Source organism: Drosophila navojoa, chromosome 3 (genome assembly GCF_054131105.1).
Source record: "Drosophila navojoa isolate 15081-1374.11 chromosome 3, UAZ_NAV_1.0, whole genome shotgun sequence".
NCBI lineage: Eukaryota > Metazoa > Arthropoda > Insecta > Diptera > Drosophilidae > Drosophila > Drosophila navojoa.
In genome coordinates, this window is record NC_142891.1 from 4278415 (window position 1) to 4302708 (window position 24294).

At 38.2% G+C, this 24294-nt stretch overlaps 1 protein-coding gene across 4 annotated transcripts in view; it reads left to right on the forward strand.

The window, feature by feature from the left end:
- The first annotated feature begins 806 nt into the window (after positions 1-806).
- Positions 807-24294, forward strand: part of Pvf3 (PDGF- and VEGF-related factor 3) — a 76715-nt gene continuing 53227 nt past the window's right edge. For 2 of the 4 annotated variants that reach the window (XM_089258396.1, XM_089258399.1), the window contains exon 1: positions 810-2113. In XM_089258396.1, coding sequence (XP_089114522.1) covers positions 920-2113 — 1194 coding nt within the window. In that variant the 5' untranslated portion in view covers positions 810-919. Of the gene's footprint in view, positions 2114-24294 lie in introns of all 4 variants that reach the window. The other 2 variants (XM_089258397.1, XM_089258398.1) reach the window with 2 other exon arrangements.

Genomic DNA, 24294 nt, shown 5'->3' on the forward strand with positions numbered 1-24294 from the left:
GCAATCAAAAACGGTAAATCGCGTGTAATTTCAAAACATAAATAAATCATAATTGGACTTGAATATTAATAAAAGAAATTAATTTGTCCAAAGCAAACAACAACAAAATTTTTCTCAATATAATGTTTATTGGTGCTTTGATGAAAAAAAAAAAAATTACAATAATTCGTAGTGAGTCAAAATATTTAAAAATTGTGAATTAATTTACATAAACAAAAAAGTTATTTAAAATTAAAAACGAATAAAAATATATCAAAATATTTAAGATTTATAATATAATAATATTTTAGGTGAAAATAAAAATCCAAGAATAAATTTTACAACTAAATTACTAAATACTTACAATATTAAAAAGTTAAAAAAAAAAAAAAAAAAAAACGGTGAAAAAGCAAACTAAATTTAATAAAAAAAGCGAATACAAAAATTTAAAAAGGAAAATTTATTGAATATTGCATGCAAGGAATAAGTCTTAAAAATATATGCATTTACAAAAATATATATATGAAAGAATGAATATAAAAATAAAAGAAAATTATAGATTTTATTAATTGCATAAATCTTGTGTAAAATATATTATATATGACAGAAAATAATTAATAAATGCTAATTTCTGATTGTGAATTGCAGTGTAAAACGCAATAAATAAATAATAAATAAATATAAAATAATTATTGCAGTATATAGCGTTCCAACAAGTGCATAAACAAAAGAAAATAAAGAAAATGTTTTAAATAGAGACAAACAACAAAGCGAGAAAAACAAGAGACAACAATAAGAGATTAACGGAGGGAAGAAAAGTATCAGCAAAAGCGTAAAGATCAGTTGCAAATCATTTGTACAGCTAAAGATACTTTTGACAGCTATAGATACTTTGCAAGCTATAGATACTTCTAGAGCGCTGGCTACAAATATATTTGCCATGAGCATGCCTCAAGTGCGAGGCAGCAGCAAGGGTTGCTACCCGCTAATGCTGCTGCTGCTGCTCCTGCTGGCCGATCTGGGCTACGCCGAGGAGCATCCGCATCGCCACGCCCACAATGGCACAACCAGTGCACCGGGCGGAGCTCGCGCCCGCCGCAATCATCCGCAGTCGCAGCGCTTGCAGCAGCTGCAATGGGCACAGGCTGGCAACGGACTGGACGGACTGCAGCTGGGCAATGGCTACCATCACTTAAGGCACGAGCAGCACCTGCGGGCAGAGCTGGCGGGCAACGAGCAGAACCGGCAGCCGCCGTTGCCAGACCAGTTGCAGCTCGGCGGCCCAGGTGAACAGCATCACTTGCGTCACCACAATCGGCATCATGCTGCCTGGCAACAGCGCGTGTTTCCCGAGCTGCGGCGCCAGACGCTGATGACGACCCCGGCAACGGCAACGGCAGCGGCTCCATCGACCACAGTCGCGCCCGCCACTCATGTGGTGACCGATGCACCAGTGCAGCATGCTGCACTTAATGATAGCAACATTTATTCTTCGAGGCGCTATTTCGATCGCGATTCGATTTCAACCGCCTGGATGCAGGCGCGTTCGACGCGTGCGCCCAACTGGCAGCAGCAGCTCGTGGACAGCGATGAGGATGACAGCGCTGATGATGACGACGATGAGGATGATGATGATGACGAGGATTACGATGACGATGAGTTGGATGATCAAGCCGATCAGGCGGTGAACGTGGCTGCCGAGCTGGCCAAGCAAATGCCGCGCTACTCCTTCTTCAGCCAGAAGCTGCCGGACTTGAGTGCCAGCGAACAGGACTACGACTACGATCAATCCGAGGCGAATGCACCCAACAGCAACAATAACAACAATAACAAGCATCCAAATGTGGCAGCTAATCACCCCAAGGCAGCAGCCAAGCGCAACATCTTCAATTGGCTCTTCAAGCCCAGCAAGGAGAAGGTGCAGCTGCAGCTGAAGACCACGACGGCAAAGCCCAGCGCAGATAGTTCAAGCCAGGAGCAGGTCTTCTCGAACGAGCAGTGGAACAAGATCGAGCATGAGCATCATCTGAAGCAGCAGCAGCATCAGAAGGAACTACAGGCATTGCGCGACAGCATCAGAAACAGAAATGCGCCGCTGATAAGAAGCCGAGCCGTCGCTGGCATTGATAATGAGGTAAGTTTTGGCATTGCGCCCATTCAATTACACATATACATATACTATACAGCTATATGGTACACATATTTTTATTGTCATGATGTCATTAGAGATTGTTGTAAATACACAGCGTAGCGCGATAAGTCAGCGGCAGCAACAGCGGCAGAATGGACCGCAAATTGGGTTGGTCGGTAGCCAGACACTGGTCAACCAGCTAGACAAACACAAACAAGCCGAGAGACAAACAAAAATCAAATCAGAGACGCATATACACACACACGCACACACATGTACAATAATTACACTGTAGAAAAGGCAATACAACACGCTGAGTCATTCGAAAAGTTTAAAGTTATATGCGAGGGTTGTTTGAGTGAAGTGAAGGGAAGTTGCCGAAAATAGAAATATACAGAATTTGCCTATTCGATATATATATATTTATATACAAAAATATATCTATCATCTGCTTAATACAATTTGAATTTAAATCAAGAGCAAAATATAATATAATAAATAAATTAATAAAATACATACATATATATATAATAATACTAATGCCATCCAAAAATATTAAAAAAAAATGTATTTATTTATTTATAAATTAATAAATTATATAATAAAATAATAATAAATAAAATAAAAATTAATATTAATTAATTTGAATAATAATTAATAAAATTAAATTAAAATAAATAATTAAATTAAACATTAAATTTATTACGTTTGTCTCAGTGTACTTTCAAGTCAATCTTACTTATATTATTTTGCTCAACTTGTGTAATTGATTTTCCATCCAGAATTCACTCGCCTCAGCCTTTAATATTATAAATAGTTTAAATTTTCTCCCAGTGTACTCTACTACTAATAAAACATCAATCTATTTGCCGATGTTTTAATAACTAAGTCTATCAATTTTCTTGACTTCCAAATCATCTACAATCCATCACTGACTCGATGTGGCTACTTGAAAAATACAATACTCTCAAATTTCTCTCAGTGCACTCGACGTATGTGCTACACTTGCAAGTGTTGGTAAATACAGACTTTACTCGACTCGTGCACTGACCATGGCTAATAGCGTTTGTGTTTTGGCTTTGCCAGCTGCACCACTGACAACACAGTAACAACAACAACAACAACAACATCAGCATCACCAATTGGCTTTGTGCCGTTTGTTAAATATTTACAGAATTTTTGTTAAAGGGCCAATGCCGCTTTTTCAGATTTCTGAACCAGTTTGTCCAATTGTTTATCCAATCGTGTGTCCAAATGGTCGCTGGCCATTGCGGCTGGCTAATTGAAACCAGCAACAGCAACAGCAATAGCAATAGCAACAATTGCAACAGCAACAGCAACGAGCCGCAGCAATGGCAACAATTTGTTGCATTTAATTTGCACTTTTTGCATAGCTATTGTTTTGTCAGCTTTTAATTGCATTTCGTGGCGCATTTCGTTTAAATTTTTCATTTTCATTTTTCATTCCATTTCCATTTCCACTTGCATTTGCTTTGGGGCGCACACCTTTTCCTAATTGCGCAGGACACATTTAATTAACGCTCAAGCAAATAATTGCTCAACCAAGAAGGCGTAGCAGCGAGGGGGCGTGGTCTAAATAGCTAAATAAGATAAAAATAAAAAGCAATGCGAGATTTAGCTGGCGGCCTTTCTACGTGGGCAGACTTGAGAGATGAGATGAAAGAGATGGAAAAAGAAATAAAAAATAAATAAATAAAATAAAAAAAATATCTTTTATATATATATTCAAATAAATGTCAAGCTCATGCAAATTCTTTGAAGCAAGTGCCAAAGATTTGTCTACTTAAATGTTAATTAATTTTCATTATGTTCGCATAATTTGTCATACAAATATTGCCTCAATTGTCACAGACAAATTGCTTTAGCCAGTTCGCTGCCAATTGCCATTTTACCACTTGCCACTTGCCACATGCCACATGCCACTTGCAACAATTAAATGCCTTGTGTAAATATGTGCGAAAATATATTCATAATTATCATATAATTACGCTTGAAAACAAAAAAGAAAAAAAATAATAAAAATCAACTTGAAGCGGAAAAGAGAGAAAAAAAAATGTAAATAGCAAAATCATCAGACAACAACACCAACAGCTGTTGGGATATAAAAACAGCTGCAGCAATAACAAATGTAGCAAAATGTGCGTGTCTGTGTGTGGGTGTTGCTCTTTGAACAGCAGCAGCAGCAGCAGCAGCTGGGGTAGAAGAGGAGCTACAAAAAGCGTGCCGCCTTTTGCCGACAGGTGAAAATTGGCGCTGAGCCATTCGAGCTGACAAGTTACCCGCTGTCCGTCTCGGCTCTCGTGCTCTGTGACACAGTTATTTACATATGTCTGCGGATGACGCCGTGGCGCTATTGTTTCCTGCCCAGTCACGCCTCCTTTTTGGCTGGCAGCAGCAACAGCAACAGCAACAGCAGCAGCAGCAGCAGCAGCAGCCGCAGCCACTCGTAAAATGTTGCTCGATGTTTACATAATGCATTATTTGCATGTTGCTCTCATTGCGGTCCTTGTTGTTGTTGCTGCTGTTGCTGTTGCACTTAATTGCAAAGTTGGTAAAGCATTTTTTTTAGCATTCAACATGCCCTAGAACTGAATGAAATGTGAGATAGTGCGAGTTGACAGAAGTTGCAGCCAGTTGGAGTTGAACAACATGTAGATTTATAGCGTTAGAAAGAAGATCAAATTGAAGGTATTTCGCATACAGTATATATGCAGGCTATGCTTTGGTATATCACTTTTAGTTGTGCTCAAAAATCATATATCATTTATATATCTAGTACTTAAACTTCAGCTCTTCACGTTTTCCAAAAATTTTACAGAAAAAAATATAATATATAATCTACAGAGTATCTCTCTGTCTATCAGTTTTCACTTTATCCCGTTTAGTTACTTTAATTGCTTGCATTTTATGCAGTTCCTGTTCATTAACGCTTCAAGTGCGGTTAATTCGGGCGTATACGCAATTTTCACAACTGATTTTTGTGCGCCATATTTTTTTTAGTCAATTTCAAAGCGCTGCAAATTGCAATTTGTTAAACAATTAAACAATGTTAATTAACAAAGTAAAAAAAAATAGGAATGCAAATCAAATTGCTGATTAAATGTCATTTAAATTATTTCGTTTTTTTTTCGCACCATTTCAATTTACATTTAAATTAAAGTACAATTTCTAAAATTCAGTTTTAGCTAAAAGAAAATATTTTTTAAAAATCATATAGCTTAGTTGCTTTCATTCGAGCGGAAATAAAATATGTAGCATTGAGCTTATGTGATAGATAGTAAAGAATTTGCAGGACGAATAGAATATACTCTAACCAAGTGAATAGGTTAAGAAATGGATTTTATATGAAATAAATGAATTGCTTAGAACTTATATAATTATATATAATATAAAATAAAATTTCTTTTTTATTATTTGTATTGTATTATTATAAATAACAATATTGAATATTGGTTCATTGGAACAACTCTTTTAGAGTATATTTTGCATTTGTTAAGCTTAAACCTTTAAACTGATTTGACAGAAGCTGTTATTGTTGTTGTTGCTGTTTTTATTGTTATTATTGTGGCTATTGCTGTTGCTGCTAGGGCTTAACTGGCAACCTGGCAACATATGTACATAAAACAAAATAAATGTTTCAATTCGCAAAACATTTTTCACATTTTGGGCTTTGGCTGTCAAAATATACGCATGTATGTATATCAATAGACACATACATATGTATGCATGTGTAAATGTACGTGTGAAAAGCAAATATAGTTCAAATGTAAGCAAAATATTTGTTAAAATTTGTGCAATGCATTTCGATTGCTGTTGAAATTTTTTGTTACAACAGCAATAGTTGCGGGAATTTTCGAAAAATTGATTGCTGTAGATGTTGATGTTGCTGTTGTGGGTGGTGTTGCTGTTGCTGTTGCTGTTGCTGACTCCCTTCCGCTGTTGCTGTTTGTAATGTTGTTGATATCGCTGTCTTCAGCTCCTACTTTGACCTTAACAAGCAGCTTTATTTGCACTCACCCAGACCCTTGATGGCCACGCCCCCGCCGCAGCATGTGCGCTGCCCATGCTGTGCTGTCAGTTTAGCAACAACATATTTGATTGTTTTTGTTGCAGTTGCAGTTGTTGTTGCTGCTGTTGCTTTATCATGCTCTCGCATTTGTAGCAACTCTCGCATCCTGCTGGGTTCATAAGCTTTTAACTGCCTTTTGTGTGCGATTCGCAATGTCTATGCCGAACAACTATCACAACTATGGCCCGCCTGCTGTTTGCTGTGCTGCCTTTTAGCAAATGTATTTGCAGACAAACAAGCAACAACAAAAAACGGGGAAGAAGCAGCAGCAGCAGCAGAAGCTGCAGGCTAAACTGCGCTTAGTCCTCACTTCAACTGGCAAAGCGGCTCAAAGTGAAATGAAAACCAACCGCAAACCAGCCAACAACACGAAGAGTAGAAGCGACGGCAATAGCAACAGAACCAACAGCAGCAATTTCAGTAATAGCAGCAATAGCAGCAGGAGCAGCAGGAGCGGTAACAGCAGCAGCTACAACAGCAGCAACAGCAGCAGCAGCAGCAGCAGCAACAGCAGCAGCAGCAGCAGCAGCAGCAGCAACAGCAGCAGCAGCAACAGCAGCAGCAGCAACAGCAGCAGCAGCAGCAGCAACAGCAGCAGCAGCAGCAGCAACAGCAGCAGCAGCAACAGCAGCAGCAACAGCAGCAGCAGCAGCTACAACAGCAGCAGCAGCTACAACAGCAGCAACAGCAGCAGCAGCAGCTACAACAGCAGCAGCAGCTACAACAGCAGCAGCAGCAGCAACAACAACAACATCATAAGCAGCAACAACTTAGTTTGCATTGACCTTGGGCTGTTCAGAGGGAAGCAACACGAGCCAACAGCTGCTTACAATACATATTGCTGTTGCTGTTGTGTTGCGTGCTGCTGCTGCTGCTTTTAACTGCTTCATTATAATTTGGCTTGGAATATTGTTGATCTGGCTCTTGCATGTCGCACTCGCATGTTGCTGTTGCATGTTGCTGCTGTGTTAGCTCAAGCTGCTACTGCTGTTGACATTAGCAAAAGTATTTTCTACTACTTCAATTGAGCATTCCATTTACCACTTTTTTTTCGCTTTACTTTAGCTCGCTTTCGTTAGCAACAGTTGCAGCTGGCACAGCAACAGCAACAGCAGCAATTGCTTTATATAACTACGCTGACCCTTTGCAACTGTCATATAAATAAAGCCAAGCGCAATTTTCAGCAATTTCAATTGCACAGCGTTGGCTTATTGTCCTTTTTTTTTTTTTTTTTTTTGGCAAGGTCTCTTTGCCAGCGCGCTGTGCGGCCGTAATTTATGGCTGCTTCCAATATAAATTTTCCGCCAAATTATTTGCGCGCTCAAAATGAAATCAAATGAGAAAAAAATAAAAATAAAAGCAATATAAATTCTGTCTCAACTAATTGGCAAAGCCTGTGGCTGCTTCCACTTCTGGTTGCCAGGCAGTGCTTGCCATCGATGACTTTATTAGACAAGCACTCCAACTACAGCGGAAGACACGCCAGCAACAGCAACAGCAGCAACAGCAGCAGCAACAGCAGCAACAGCGCCCTCAGATGTGCTCAAGTAAATTCCTGGAACGCCGCAAAATCTTTTGCGGCTGCTTCATCACTTTATAAATCATTATACAAACATATCATTACAAACACACACACATTCACATATATGTATATGTATGCATGTGTATGTATGTATGCAAAGCACGCGTTGACAGTGTATAAGTTTAATCTGACAGCAAAACTGTTTGTCAGTGCCAAGAAATTGATATGTAATCTCTGTGTATCTCTGTATCTTTTGTATCCGCGCGCATCTGCTGGATGCATGCGCTCGCATTCATGTCAGACTGCATTTGATGGAAACTGGCTTAGCTGCTTAGTTGATGCCGACTTTGTGATTGCGACAAACTGATGATGCGCCTCAATGGAATGCTTTAGGTTTTTTGGTATTCAATATTCGGTTTTGGGCTTTCGGCATTTCTGGTTTGCATTGGGGTCAAGGTAGCTTTATTACAGTTAGAACTTTTTTGTTTGTGTTTGCCCGCCCGATCATGGCGATCACGTGGCAATGACATAAGACCCAATCAAGTGCGGCATAAATAAATAAATAACTAAATAAAATATATATGTAATACGTGACTCAGGCAACGAGGAACGAGGTGTCGCCTCTTCTATATTTCTTTTAGATATATGTTTAAAGTGCGTGCATGGTTTTCTCTTTTGGTAGTGGGAAACATTAACACCTTTTAGACGCGCTGTACGGGTTGATCGACAGATAGTCTGATATATTGGCCAGCTTTTGACAGCAACGTTTAACTTTCTTTGATAGCTGTTAATATCTAGTGTGTGATTGCGCTTCATGTGTGAATAGTTAGGCACGCTTTCTTATATTTGATTTTCTAGTTTGATAGGTGATTAAAGAGAAAAGAATTTAAAACGCAGACCGTGGAAAATGACTGTTGACTATATGTGATATATTAGATAAATAAGTGAGGCAGTAAATTTAAATATATTATTAGGAATGAATACAATTTGATAAATTCCAAAAATATATATTTTTTAACAATTATAATAAAATTTTCCCTAAGTATCCCCGCATAACAATGTCAACTCATGCTACCCGAATTTATTAATATCTCTCCAAGTTGGTTTTCCCGGGCTACAAACTTATTTCCGCGTCTCAGCGAATTTTATGCTCAAGTCCAAGGTTCGTATTGTGAGGACTTTACGCACTGTCTTAGCGACTCTGCACTCAAGAGTTTAGATCTCGAAAGTTGACTGTAGCTAAGAGCTCCAGCTCAACCTCACATATTTTCTTTGAGTTATTCTATAAGCTCCACTTTCAGTTTTCCTCGTTCAGTGAAATTCACAAATATTGCGCTGCATTAGCTTTGGCTCATACGTCTTACATTTGTCAGCTCTGTCTAAAGCACAGTCTTATGTTGGTCTCACCACTAACTGCACACAAAAACAGTGCTAGAAAGTGTAAAATATATATAAAGCGATTCCTCAATTGATGTAAATAAAGTTGAAAGTGGAAAAGCGTGTCCCTTGTTACAGTTGTATTTTGGCATATTTGTAAGATTTATGCGTAAGCTCTGAAATTCTTGTGAAATTCCCAATTCAAAGATCAAAGTTTCTTGGCAACTAAACGCAGCTAAAATTAAGTTAAAGTTTAAGTTATTTACGCTCTGCCATCTAATCAACTTTCGAATTTTGTGGGGTGTGTGGGGTGGTGAGGGCGTTGAGCATATTTAGGCGCTGAAATATGCCGTTATTTGCAGCACGAAGTATTCAAGTGCTCGTTCACATGCAAAGAGAACAAAACAAAGGCGACAAACGACAGGCGACAAGAGACAAGCGACTGGAAAATAATAATACGGCCTGTCAAAAGAGCCAAACAATAAATCATGACAGCAAACGCAATATGTGTGCGTATGTGCGTGAGTGGCTAAATGCTTTTATTGTTGCTGTTGTTGTAGCTATTGCTGTTGCTGTGGTTCATTTCGCAATGTCAGCCATGCCCCATGCCCATTCCCCCAACAACACGGGCTATGCCCGTTTCCGCTAATGCCAAAAAGTCAAAATTGTAGCAACAACTGTTGCTGTTGCTGGGTCTGTTGCTGTTGTTATTGGGGGTCAGTCGAAAATATTCCACGAATTTAGTGAAGCCCAAATAGACAAGCGCCAGAGCCAATCAACTGTTAAACTGTGCAGAGAGTAAATAGTGGAGCTGTAAACCGCTCTACGTTAGATGTTGTTGCCAGGGCTGTTGCTGTTGTTGTTGTTGTTGTTGCTGCTGTTGCTGTGGCTCTTGCTGTTGCTATTGTATTCTAATTTATCAAGCGCTGCGTATAAATCAAACCTGCAAACGTCAATTCAATTGTTTTGTAGAGACATCAATCAAATGCAGACCCTAACTTCTCCCTCTCACACTCGCCCTCTCCCTGTCTCTGGCACTCTCTGTCGACCCTAGTCGAATGTCACCTGCTGTGGCACAAATATTTACCTGCAATTGTTGTTGGCAACTTTATTGCACCTGTTGTTGGGTGCTTGGATATTATCTCTAACAAAAAGGTCAAAGGCTGTCCATGTCTCTATGCAATATTGATGCATTGGCCCAGGGCCAAAAGGTCTCAACGTCTTTTTATTCTGATCATTAAAAATTTAACATAAATCTTGCCCACTCGACATACATCATCTATGTGTGTGTGTGCCTGTGTGTGTGTGTATGCTTTGACTGGTTTGTGTGTCAAAGAGTCACACCAAATTGCGATGCCATTATATAAAGTAAAAGCCCCGATTAGACGCTGACAACAACGTGACACGCAAAACGGGCAACCAGAGAACCCAAAAAACACACCCACCCAACTCTCTATGCGTCTGTGTGTGTTTGTGTATGTGTGTGCCAGAGTGTGTCACACTTCGTATGACAAGTGTCACCTAGTTGCTTGCATACACACACACACACACATACGTGTGTCTGCACAGTGGTTGCGTATCTAGTTTATAAATGTCAAATTAATGTAAATTATATTTACTAGATTTTCTATCTATACCAAAATCTCTTGGCACGCAGGTATGAACTAAGATTAATGAATAATAAAATTATTCATGATCACTAATATATTGTTGAGACAAAATCTCTTAATTATTAAATTTTTACTCCATAATTTATTTTTAGTAGCTGTCATAATATTTACTATTTAAAAAAAAAATGTTTTATATATTTTTTTTATATTTAATTTTTTTTTTTAAATTTTTTACTTATAATCAATCATTTATTATTTTGCTCTTTTAAATCAAAAATAAAGTAGTGTAAAACACAAAAATGATTGTAAAATATATAAAACAACAATAAAATACATATTTGTATATTGTAATATATGATGCTATAATAGAAATGGATATTCGTAGTAAATTAAAAATTATTCAAAAAAAGTCGTATAATATGTTGTCTGCAATATTTCATGTGCAGAATTCAATAAATAAAATACCAAAGTATATTTACTTCAAAATAAAATGAATGTACAGTAAATATATCAACAGTATATCCAACAAATTTATTATCAAAGAACTGTCATTATTCATATGAAACCCAAATAAATATATATATAAAATATATACATACATATTGATATATTGATATATGCAGCAAGCATTAATGCTAGGCTTTCGTTATAAATTTGATTAAAATTTGACTTGCTCTCATTCCACTTCTAACGGGCACGAACCCTCCGCATTTGAATGCGTTTCAATATTTATGTCCATATGACATATGACACACCCATTTCGGGTGTGCGCCCACTATGCGTTTGGCCACTGACATGCAGAGTTGACGCAGCACTCAGATTGGCTCAGTTTGCACCGAAAATGAGGAGAAGAAAAAAAAAAAATGAAATTAGAGAAGTGGGGAATCGTAGGGGGTAGCGAGTGCTATGCAAATGACTGGCAAAGCGCATTTGACAGGTAAATCAATATACATAACTCTTTCCACCGACAAGATCAACACTGCACTTAGCTAAATGCGCGAGCGGTGCGGACACTGGCTCTAATGCGCTATTCGGGGAGGTCTGCATTTGATATCTGCACTCGAATGAGCTATTCAATTAGTTTCGATGCAGCTTGATGGCTCAATAGTGAGCGGCATGCAACAAATGCCAAAAATCGAATCGATAAATTAGCAAATGGAAAGTACATATCGATTGCTGTGAATTGAGTTGAATGTCAATATTGGATGATATAGATTCAATTATTAATACTGCAACTTGCAAGTGAAGATTGATAGTCGATATTTGCGAATTGATTGGAGATTTTAATTTATATTGAGTTAATCTATATGCCATAGATTCGCATTTAAATTAAGATTGATTTGATTTAGCTGAAATTATTATATTAAAAATAATCGATAAATTATCGACACAACATATGACGAATTCGTAGTCGGCAGCATGTCTTAAATGTATTATAAAGGAATCTCAAACTGCCGCCATTAATAACCTGGAACTATCATATGTCAATAACTAATCGATAAGTAATCGATAGCGCCGCTGACTGACTGCTCATAAATCTCAGCCAGTGTCAAAATTAATGGTATACGAAGCGCTATGTCAATGCCAACGAGGCATCAATAAATCCTCTAATTGATTCGATTGACTCGATTGGCACTCGATTGGCACAAAGAAAGAGCCGATAAAAGCCCAGTAGCTCAGCTGTCGTCTGACGTCCATTTGTCTGTGACAGAGCTCTTCAAATGCTGATGTCGACGTCGCGACGCGTCGTTAGCTTCTTTCTGTTTTCCTCATACGAAATGTGCCAGACATGGGGAGTTGAATTAGAAATTTTGAGCGTCTCAAGTTGCAACGTTTTGCATTATGCATGAGGGGCTTGTCGATGCGTTTTCCGATGCGCACACAATGCATCAATAAAGTTTCATCAATATATCATTTTTTTGGACACTTTGATTGCCCCAGCAAACAACAAGCACGTCGTTCAAACATTTCTTACACAATTCAATTTCAATTTTTATTGATTGAAACAAAACACTTTGACACTGAGCCAGCCGAAAGGTAAAACACCTTTGGTATTTCGTATATTCAGACTTATAACGGGACAAAGGTGCGTCTGTGTATGTGCGATAGTATTGAGCACTTGAGACTTTGCTGCTTTCGCTTTTCATAACTTTTTATTTATTTTTTATTACATTGAAATTTCATCAACTCTCGATATGCAGAACTTTTTCTAAAAGATATGCCCCTTGAATATTTCAGTGTCCGTGACATCACAAGTTCCACTCAGCTGGAACTTGTTCAAATGATTTACGGTGTGTGCGTGTGTGTCCGTGTATGCACGCGCTTTCTCGCCTGAGCAGCAGCGAAACCGAGCCAAGGCCAAATCTATTAATATATTACCCAAAGATTTCGACGTGAACTACTTAGGACACCGACACATTCATTTTGGTGATTCATAATAATTTCCAGAGTGCCCCAGCCTGCTATAAATAGACTGAAAACTGAAAGAAATAACGAGAGCCTCTTAAATTAATGGAATTTCTGTAGTGGTAGGTTAGGTGAAGTAATTATGCCAAAGAGGAAGTTTCTGAGGTTTTAGAGCATTATAATTAAGAGAGAAAGTTTAGCTGAATTTATTGATAATTGAGAGGTTTTAGAGAATTATAAATAGGAGAGCTTCATTAAAAGTTTTTCTGAATTTATGGATATTGTAAATGGAATGATAGTGTGATTTATAAATCGAAAGATATAAATAAATATTAAAATAAATGTATAGAGCTAATCTCTCCAACCTTATAAAGTACTTAAGAAAAGTTATTCTATATATAGAACGATTGAGCCTGTTATAAGAGACTCTCTATCAATCTGTCCAACTTTAATCTCAGACCTTGTAAGCCTAATATATTTATTTAAGACTTTTTATAATGCCCGGCATAAATTTTCTGTTTGATTGACTTGTGTTATCATTATCATAATTATCGACTCGCCTCAAACAATAACTGCCCAAAACACTATTTTTGTTGATGAGAGCTCATAATTCAAAGCTCCCTCAAGTAGCCTAATCATGAGCTAATGCTAATGTGCGCCAATGAAGGTCACATTAAGATAGGTCAATAATTAGCGCTAATAAACGGAGAGTTATTAGTGGTTAGAGTCCGTAATGAAAAACAAACTTCAGATATTTAGATTCCCCTTTGGCTGCCCGCTTGGCTGTTCCATGAGTCGGCAGCTCGCCCTTCGTTCAATTTCCAGTTTTATCCAATTAATAATTCATATGGAGAGGGGGAGTTGAGGCTGCAGCACCTGCTGTGCAGTAACCCTTGGGCCACTCATCAGCTAAACGATATCGAGAGACGCATTGTTAATCACTTCATCAATGTCAGATTGGTAAAGCCAAAATGCAAAACTTCAACAAATCGCAATGCCAGACAAAAATCTCATCATCAGTAAGACAAAAAAAAAAAAAAAAATTGTTTTTTTTCTGCAGTTGCATCTCGTGGCAGTTGCAGTTGCAGTTGCAATTGCTGTCGGTCTGGCTGGCTCTTGGGGCAAGACTCTTGGAATTATGATGTGCTCGTGCCCGTCGCATTCGAGTTCGAGTTAGCTGCGGCCAACTGCCAACTAATAACAACTGTGCAGGCTGGCGGAGAGAGGCTGGCAAATAAATTTGCACAGAGTTGCAAATCATTTAACTGCCAGCGACTCCCAGCTGACAACTCCTATAGTTTCTGTTTCTACTGCGTGCATATACCCTTGCGGCACGGGGCCGTTTAATTCAGTCACGAAATTGGTGGCTAACAGAAAAACAATCTGTTAATTTAAAAGAGATGGGGGAAGCATTGCAGTAACTTGATTGAACTTGGATGCAACGGGAGCGCTTGATGGAGTAGAATCAATCAGGAGACTAAGAACAATGAACCCTGCACTGAAGACTTAGATTTAAAGACTCTTTCATAAATATCAAACGATATAAAATTTTGAAAGTTGGTAATAAAAATAGTTTATAAAGTTTGATTAAAAATAAATGACAATATATAATATAAAATATCGTTCTAAAATTTAGTTTTTTTACCTAAATAAATTAAAGTTTTAAAAAAGTATAAACATTTTCTGCAAAGTTCTATTCTATGGAATTTTTGACTCATATGACTTACATATTAAAAATATTAATGGAAATAATGTAACAATTATTCGGAAAATTTGAAGTGAAGATGTATAAACGTTTTTCAATTATTTTGAGATGAAGCTACTAATAAGTAATCGATTATCATAAGTCGATTTGATTACTATACCACCATTAAACTAATATGATAGCAGATCTTAAAAGCAATTGGAACTTTGGTTCGAAAATTTTAACAAAAATTTAAATAAATTATTATCTTAACATATGTGCTAAATAACAGTTGAAACCAACTCAAATTGAATTATTTCTGGATTGCTTGAAATGCGTAATTCTAAAAGATTTCATATTATACATCTTTAATTTCCCAGCCATTCTCTAAATAAAATTGAATGTCACACTCCAAGCAAGGCCTTGATGAATGAAAAAAATTCAATTCTAAGCAAAATTAATTATTTTGTAAGAGTATTTTAGATTTGTCATTCGCAGCTGTTGCAACTATTTTTGTCCGTTTCATGTTAGCTCTGTAAATCGCTGTTGCTGTTGTTGTTTGCTTGTTTTTTATTTTATTTCTCATTTTTGTTGCTCTTGCATTCCGAGCTTTGTTTGTTTTGCGCAAAAGTTTTTTGTTTTGTTATTATTTTTTTTCTGCTTGTGCCGTGCGATGATGTCATATGCAAATGACAGCGAGTGCTAATCCGTGCATTGGCCCCAGCCACAAAATGACAAAGGTGATGGTTAGCTTTATCTATAAGAAATCGGCTTTGCCAAATACTTGACTAAATTGTAATTTGTACTCTTTGCATTTTTCTCATTGCAGGTGAGTTCCGAAATGTCAAGTGCTGATCGAGTTGGGCAGGTAAATGAGTTGATAAATTGAAGAGCTACAGGCAATTGAACTGAGTTAACTGAGTAATATATATACATACATATCTTTTGTATACATCGCATAACGTTGTAGCTTATCTACCGTATTTATATATTATATTGATATTTACTGAGCATGTAGTTCCTCTATTTGTTGAAGCTCTACGTCCATTTGTAGCTGTGTCAAGAGCATGTCCCTGAGACTGACTCACTTCCTTCCATTCAGTTTTCGGCTGCTCTTAACGTACTTAGTCTGTGTGGCGCACACGCCTAACGACCCATTAGTCACGTCTAATCAACACACGTACACCCCACATACGGCCAGCACACACACACACCCAGTTACAGCGAAATGAAGCACAGAAAAACAATAAAACCAAAGTGATCGTGACCAATTGTTATTGTTGTTGTTGTCGTTTCCCTTGGCGTTGGTCAGCAAGCGAGCTAGTCCAATAACAACATCCAGTCAAAAGTCTATGCCTGCAAATATTTGCCTCATGTTGACAAACTTGTGCACCACACGCCAGTCAACCACATTCCCCCATCCGCTGCCTGCTCTGCCTAGTCGCAGCCTCGGTTAAACCCCATTGACCCTAAGGTCCTGCCCTGACATTTTTGTGTGTGTTTTCCTTTTTGGGCAGCTTTGGGTCCGATGGCCAGACTGTCCATCAACTGACCACAAAATGTCACTCAGCGGGCGCCTCGTCAAAATGGCTACAAGCATTCTGCAGCCGGCTAAACCGGGATGTAAAGCGGATTGGGTGAGAGGGGTTAATGATGTTGCATAAGCAAATTTAGTTACGCAGTTTCTGATGCGCATTCAATCCAGATGAAATTAATATCCCATTGGGGATAATCAATCGATTAGTTATGTTTGTAATAGAGCTTTGATTAAGTGTTTCAATAATGGGGTCGAAATTGAGTTCAAATTCTTGTTGTAAGTAAGGATTACGATAATGACAATAACAGTGATAACGTCATTGGCTATGCTAATGATAATGAACTTGATTATTATATTGACAATGCCCATGATAATGATAATACAAATGCTAATTTTAATGCTAATGCTAATGCTAATGCTAAAGCTAATGCTAAAGCTAATGCTAATGCTAATGCTAATGCTAATGTTCATAATATTAATACTAATACTAATGCTAATACCAATAATTACGAATACGATAGTGAAATAAAAAAAAAACTATAATAACAATGACAATGACAATGCTAATTAGAATGGCAATGATTTTGATAACGATTGGAAAAACGGCTATAGAAATATTTGCATATAATTGAATCTAACTAAGCACATATGGTAGTCAGATACTGGGTATTTGTAGGTCAATCAGCTCAGCTCGACAGCATGCCAGCCACCATTTAAATATTGTTGTAGAACGTGACGTTGTCTGGTGTCCTCCGCATATCCATCAAACGAATCGACAGAGGGTTTTGCTCCAGCCCAAATCGCGCCCAAGATTAAATTTCCTTTTGGCGTTGATTTGCGTATGCGGATTTGCATATTAACATGCGACTGGCATGCGAAAAATATGCGACCAAGTATGCACGCACTCAGATACACAACCGGACACACGCACACACACAGACACACATTTGTGAGTATGTGTGTGACAGCATTCGTAAATAAACACATTTCCGTTTGCGGACATCCGCTAAAGGCACAAGGCTCATCCGTAAAACCAGGTCCTGCGATTTAGTCTTCTTCTTCTCCTCACGCTTTTTAGAGCTCTTTATCTCTCTCTCTCTCTTTCTTTCTCTCTCTCTCTCTCTCTCTCTCTCTTTCTCTCTCTCTATTGCACGAATTCTAACCAAATAGCGGCGCATCGTGTGCAGCACGCTGAAAAATGAATTTCAAGCAGATATGCCGCCAACAACCACAACAAAAAGTACAGTCAAAAAAAAAAAAGTTTGCTCCAACTCAATTTCTTTTACAGCACTGGACCAAAGCTCAGACAATCTAGTTTTCCTATTTCACACTGTTTCACTTCACGTTTAATCGGTAAGGCTGCAAATAGGATAGGTGTGAAGCATTGGGCTGGACTAGAGACAAATTTTGGAGACATTTAACTAATCCTGAAAATATAATAATTTATAATAGAAATACCTAAACCCTTGCAAGTTTTTATCTCTCTATCTGTAGAGCATTTGTGTGCGTCTTTTAAGTAACTAAAAAATTTCGTTATATGTTTTTTTTTTTTTTATGTTGATGTTGAGCGTGGGTCTAGTGCATGCTCAGCATGACGCTGTGCTTACTCCTGTGCCGCCTTCAGCTACCTCCAGCTCCCAATTGCATTGTCTCGCTCTGCCCTGGCCCCGTCTTAGCCCACTGCGTCTGCTGCATCCTTGTGGCCTTCGCTCGCTGCGTTCGTTCGCAGAGCAAACAAACAAAACAAAACTGTGGCGCTGTTTGTCGCTATTTTTTCGAGCGAGACGCCAGGCGGTAGGCGGCAGGCTGACGGATTTTGGCTCGGGGGCGTGGCTTGTGTGCTGCGTCGACTTGCCACATGTTAGACATTCTCAATGGTGGACAGGCAGCAGCTGGTGCCGCAGTCACTGCCCCAGTCCGTGCATTTCGCAAATTGAGTTTTGGTTCTGGACTTGGATTTATTTGCATAGCTGAACATTTAAAGCCGAGCGAGGAATTTAAGCTGTTTCTGTTTCTGGCTCTGAGTGTGTGTGGGTCAGTAGTGGTCAGGCTGTCGCTCCAGTTCCATTTCTAGTTAGTTCCGTTGCGAGCTCGTAAGCCTTTTTTGCGTGCAGCTTATGAATGGCAAAGTCCTGGGAGCCTTCTAATCCTCAGACCTCAGCAGCTGAAGTGTAAATGCCATCATAATGCTTGTACCGACATCAGAGTCAGGCTGAGCCTCAGCTTGACAGGGAGTGTCCTGGTCACGCCCACACGGCCCCTGAGCGGCTTGGCACGTGCTCGTCGAGGCGAGGCAGGCCGAGGCGTTGGCAATTACCATGGCCGAGCAGCAACTGCGAGCTGCTGGCTGCTCACTGCTGGCTGCGGGCTGCGGGCTTATTAGCCATGCAGTTGAGTGCGTGTCATGTTTCAGTTTGCTTTAATTAATTTCAGTCGCTGTGCTAAGTAATCTGAGCATTAAAAAATATATATATACGGGAAATACAAATAAAACAGTTAATATAAATATACCAAATAAGTAAAAACACTTGGCAAATAGTGCATAAGCTTGAAGGTTTTCGTGTTACGCATACGCCACGTGCTCCGCGTTACGCCTTCACTCAGGACTTGGCACACGATCTTCTGATTGCGTTGCATGGAAATTTAATTAGTTTTCTTGAATTGAATTTATGACGAGTAGAGATTTCCCGTGGGCTTATAATAAATCCTTACAGCAAAGGAAAAATAAAGTATATAATAAATATAATATAAGTCAATATTATATAATAACATAATATAATATTTAAGATTTTTCATTTAAGAATTCAAACAATATTCAAAACTTATCGATAAATAACATATGTATGATTTTATGAATACTTTAATTGAACTATTCATCTTTAACTTGAACTCATAATTAAAAACCATTCAAATAAGAACCTGAAAATGTTAGACTTACATAATTCAATATTGCTGAAGTATTAAATCTTACACGATATTTATCATTTAACTAAGCTGTCACTTTCAGCATTCCTCCAACCGGTTCGTTATCGATAACAGATCAGGAACGCAAATTCCTTTACAAGCACTCAGTGCAGTCTCAACTGCTGCAATTCGTGCAATTTGTCACGCCAAGTGCTAAAAGTCAATTGAAAGATTGATCGCATGCAATTCAGCGTTAAATAGTTTCGAAATTGTTCTCCAAACGGGAATGGGAATCGGAATTGGAGTCGCATTCGCAATTGGAGCCAGCGACACATTTTGATGGAGTCCACTGTGAGTTTTTTTATCGCTCAATGCACAAGCTCCAATTGCTTTAAGGCCACTTGCAACCGACTGAATGTGTGTGCCACAGCATGGGGCATGAGACACACAAGTGTTTAGAAAACGCGTTAGCTGCATTTGCAGTACAATTTTTGGCTTATTCGAGTGTTAAAAAAGGCCTCCAAAAATGTATATTTGCATATACATATACATAAAATAGATACATACATATATACCATAAAAAAAAAAATTTTTTTTTAAATATGAAGAAAATGGGTCACGTACGCTTGAAAAATGCAAACGCAAACACTTGCTACAAAAAACTCTTCTCTGCGTAGGCGTGGCACAAATCACATTTCACAGAAAATACCAGCAAAAAAGTGGAGAGAATATAGTGAAAAACTTATGCGAAATGCAGTCGGAAAATATACTGGAAAAATCCATCAAAATTAAATTTCAATTTCAATTGCAATCGAGTTGCATTTAAATTGAATTGTTCGCTCTTCTTGCCAGAGATGTGCAGCATATCGTGTCACGTGAGTTAAGAGACAAATTACGACTGAGCGTAGGAAAAAAAAATATTCTATATGCATAATTAAAAGTATTTAAATTAGTTATAAACTCTTCTCTATATGCATGTATTCTTTATGATGATAATCTATTAAATATTATATATTTATATGGAAAAAATTATTATTATTTAGATATGATAAGCCATCATTATCTTGTGTTGCACAAAGAGTATTTCAAATGGGACATATATGTGTATCGATACTTTTTATGTAAAACTACTTTGAATTCCAATTAAGATTCAAATATGCAACTCCTTAGTGCTTGGTATTTGGCAGCTCCTGAAAAGCAACTAGAAATACACGAAGGTCGAACTATGTATGTAAGAAGTGTATATTAGAAAATGGGTTATATATGCTAAAGAGTCGTGACACGAAAATGGTTGGAAATAAAACAAATTTACCATAGCTTATATTAGAATTTGAATATTATAATTTGAATATATCTGAAATATTCTTCCGCTAGATTTCAGTTTCTTATTCTTGCTCGTGTCACGACTCAGCTTGCGCTCCTCACTAGCTGGGAACTGTGATTGCGACTGTGACTGCGACTGCTACTAGCAAGTGTAGCAGTTACTCTGCAGAGTTGTAATTTGATTTGATTTGTGGCAGTGATTATTGTTGTTGCGGATGCTATTGTTGCTGCTATTGCTGCTGCTGTTGTTGTTGTTGGTGTTGGTGTTGCGGCAAAACGTTTTCGCTGCGAATCTGTTATGCATTTCAATTTCGACTGCATGGAAGGGCAACAGCTACAGCTACAACTACAGCAAGAGAAGCAGCTTAATTTCGCTTTAGTCGAACCGCTCAACACGCCATTTTTGTTAGCGAGTGTAAAAACAAAATTCTCATACGCCATGTGGTACGTGCGATTATGCTGGAAGCATAGAAGGACAGGGGAGACATGGAATTATATAGAGGGAGAGAGAGAGAGAGAGTGAGAGAGAGAGTAAAGGAAGCGGATTGTGGCATGGCATGCCAACTGATGAGTTGATTAGGTTGCCATGAATATCCTGCGTGATTCGGGAAATGATTGATGTCTGTGCGTCGAATGGATAGCAATGCTCATTCAAGGATGCTTCATACAAGCCCTGAGCCCCATTTCAGTGCAAAATTCAACTAAATACATTTCGTTATTGAATGCCGGACAGCAACAGGAATTGAATTTGATTCGGAATTTCCAATTATGAATAGGCATTCGATATATGTAATGCAGTGCTCGATGTGGGTTTAAATTTGCGGTCGACCGAAGTATTAGTCTAAGCAGCTTAAAGCTTCACCTGTGCAATGTTATGATACATGAGTGATATAGAATGGAAGGCTGATTGAGATATTTAAATGATCAAATTAACTCTTTGTTCAGTAAACTGCATTTGAATAAACAATTCAATCCAAACTACATCTAAATCACGAGATGGTGGGCATATAAAGTCATCCACAGCCACCTTAAACTTCTCTTGCCCTCTGTGGGCAACCTTGTTAACTTAATTTCTGATTTAGCAACGATCTGTCAGTGGTTTCCAACAGCTAAATCCCAGCCGAGGCAGCCGGCTTCCTAATGCTATTTCGACAATCCTTCAGTGTAGCAGCTTAGACAGTTTTCTGCTTCTATCTCCATCTCTCTCTCTCGCTCTTTCACTCGTTCTATAGATATTCCTGTGGCGCTTATCTCTGGAAGCTTTGGTCACGTAGCCAGCAGCCCATTTCCTTAGTTACCGGTGGGCAAGGCAGCGCACCTCAGCTGATAAATCCTGCTGTTTTTCTATATCGCCTCTAACCCGTTGTGTCTCTGGCAGCTACTCGACCTACTCCGGGTGCTGCTCTAAGCGGCTGCTGGTGCTGCTGCTCTAAGCGGCTGCCATCGCAGCTCATTAATCAACTGGCGCTTCACACGATGTCGCGTTGACGCTCGCCTCGGAACTGTCACTTCCTGGGCGTGACAGTCGACACCAAGCAAGACAGAGAGAGAGAGAAAGAGAGAGAGAGAAACATAGAGTGAGACAGCTTTTGTTTTGGCTTGATTAATTATTTAGCTAGCGATAAGAGCTATTCAGAGAGTATTCAGTCGCCTTTTCCCTCACCAACTTCGTTGCCCAATTAAAATTGGTAGCGTAACGTGATAAGCCACACGCGAGCATTGAGTAAGGCACTTGGAACTGAACTTTTTCTATTTTTCTGTTTCATGCTTGTTTTTTTCCTTTTTTTTTGCATCTATGCCACAAATTGTGGCAATAGCAATTGGCCTGCCTTTGATGCAAGTTGAGGCTGCAGATTGAAGGACTGCGAAGTGGCGCGGGGAGCTCGGGGCAACAGTTTGTGTTTCAATATAACCGTCAACACTCGTTATTGCCACTTCAGTGATGAGTTCTTTTGGCACACAAACACAAGCACACATACACATACCTCCACACACACACACACACACACACACACAATTCTGTGTCTCTATAGACACTGAACTGCCGCAATCACCGCCCGATTGCACTTCTCTAAAATGCAGCACACAATTTCAGCTGCCTTCTCTCTATCACTTACAGATACCCAATGGTTGATGCGGGCGTAGGCTATGCGCGACTTCAAGATGGTTTATGTTAAGAGAATAAAATAAATTTGGGTTTTGAAAGAGAAATAGATAAATATAAACAATTATTATACTGAAAAAAAGTCTATAAAATTGAATGCAACACAATTTTTTAATGACGGAATGTTTGCCCATATATTTACACTGTCTGACACAAAAATTGTTCATGTTATTTAGTCTAGTGTAACATTCAAAATTAGTTTTTATTAATCTTCTATTTAGCCTATAAATACATAGGTAAGACTTTTACACATGTACACTGTACAACATAAAATATTTTTTTTAGTGAATCATTTTGAGCATATGCAAATTTATTACATTTTATATACATATATATTCATAAAGAAACTGATATTCAAAACGATTTTCATTAATTTTAATAATTATTATTAATATTATAGTAATATAATAATAATAATAATAATAATTTGTTCTATATAACACTCTAATACAAGAACTTTCTTTGGCAAAGCATGTCATAAATTCATGCAAATATTAGTGATTAATTGCTTTTCTACTATACTGTCGTTTTAAATATGCCTTAATCTTATTTAAACAAGGTTTACACCATCTAACATGGAATACTTTTAATCAGTGCTGAAAGTATGTTATATTGATTTCATTTCTTCTTCTTTTGCTTAGAACATTGAAGAGTGTCTTCACCACAAATGTATTTTTCTAGGGCATTGCAATAGTCCATCATTTCAGTCCATTCGCCCGATTTTTACACTATTTTTTAGTTGTTTTGGTCGTTGTTCGTGGCGCGCATCATTGAGTTTTGTTCAAGAACAATTCTTCTGCATGAGCACATGACATATGTGTGGAAGATACTCTCTATACGTGTCAGTATGAGTGTGTAAGTGTGTGTGTGTGTGACATTGTTTGAGTGCGTTCAGTTTGCTGAGTGCCAAGTCTGAATGTGACTGCACTGCAAGTTTTCGTACTCCGTCATCGTCCTCATAAATGTCGCTGATTTCAACTTTTTTCTCCCTCTCTCTCCCTCTCTCTCTCTCTCTCTTATTTTATTTTTTTCGTGTGTGGAAAAACCACGAATAGAAAAATTCGAGCTGAAAAGATATTTCATGTAATTTTGCGTTGATTTGATTTGCTCTTGGCGTATTTTTCTTGTTTTTCTCGTCTTATTCAGCATTTTTGTCGTCAAGTGTGGAAATCGTTAGTCGTGAAGAGATAAATTTTTTTTTATTTATTGTATCATGCCGAAGAGTAAGTTCATTTCCTCTAAGATAGTACATTTGATAAAATATTGATACAATATAGGGGGAAATTTTTCTGTAGAGAACCTTGACTTTCTCTCTTCCTCTCTCTTTCTCTTGCTCTCTGAGCTTGTGTCTTCTTTTTGGCTCGTTTCTTTTGATTATTGCCTGGCTTACTTTCTAGGTTTTTTTTTCCCTTTTAAAACCATTTTTTATAATTCTTGCTGTCAAATAATTTCAACACTTTGTGGTACTTTTCTAGCTCTAAGAAAAAAAAAAAACTTGCTCTCACAATTAAATTGTGGGCCTCCCTCTGCGCGTCTCATGCCGGCGCACATGCCAGACGATGTGGAC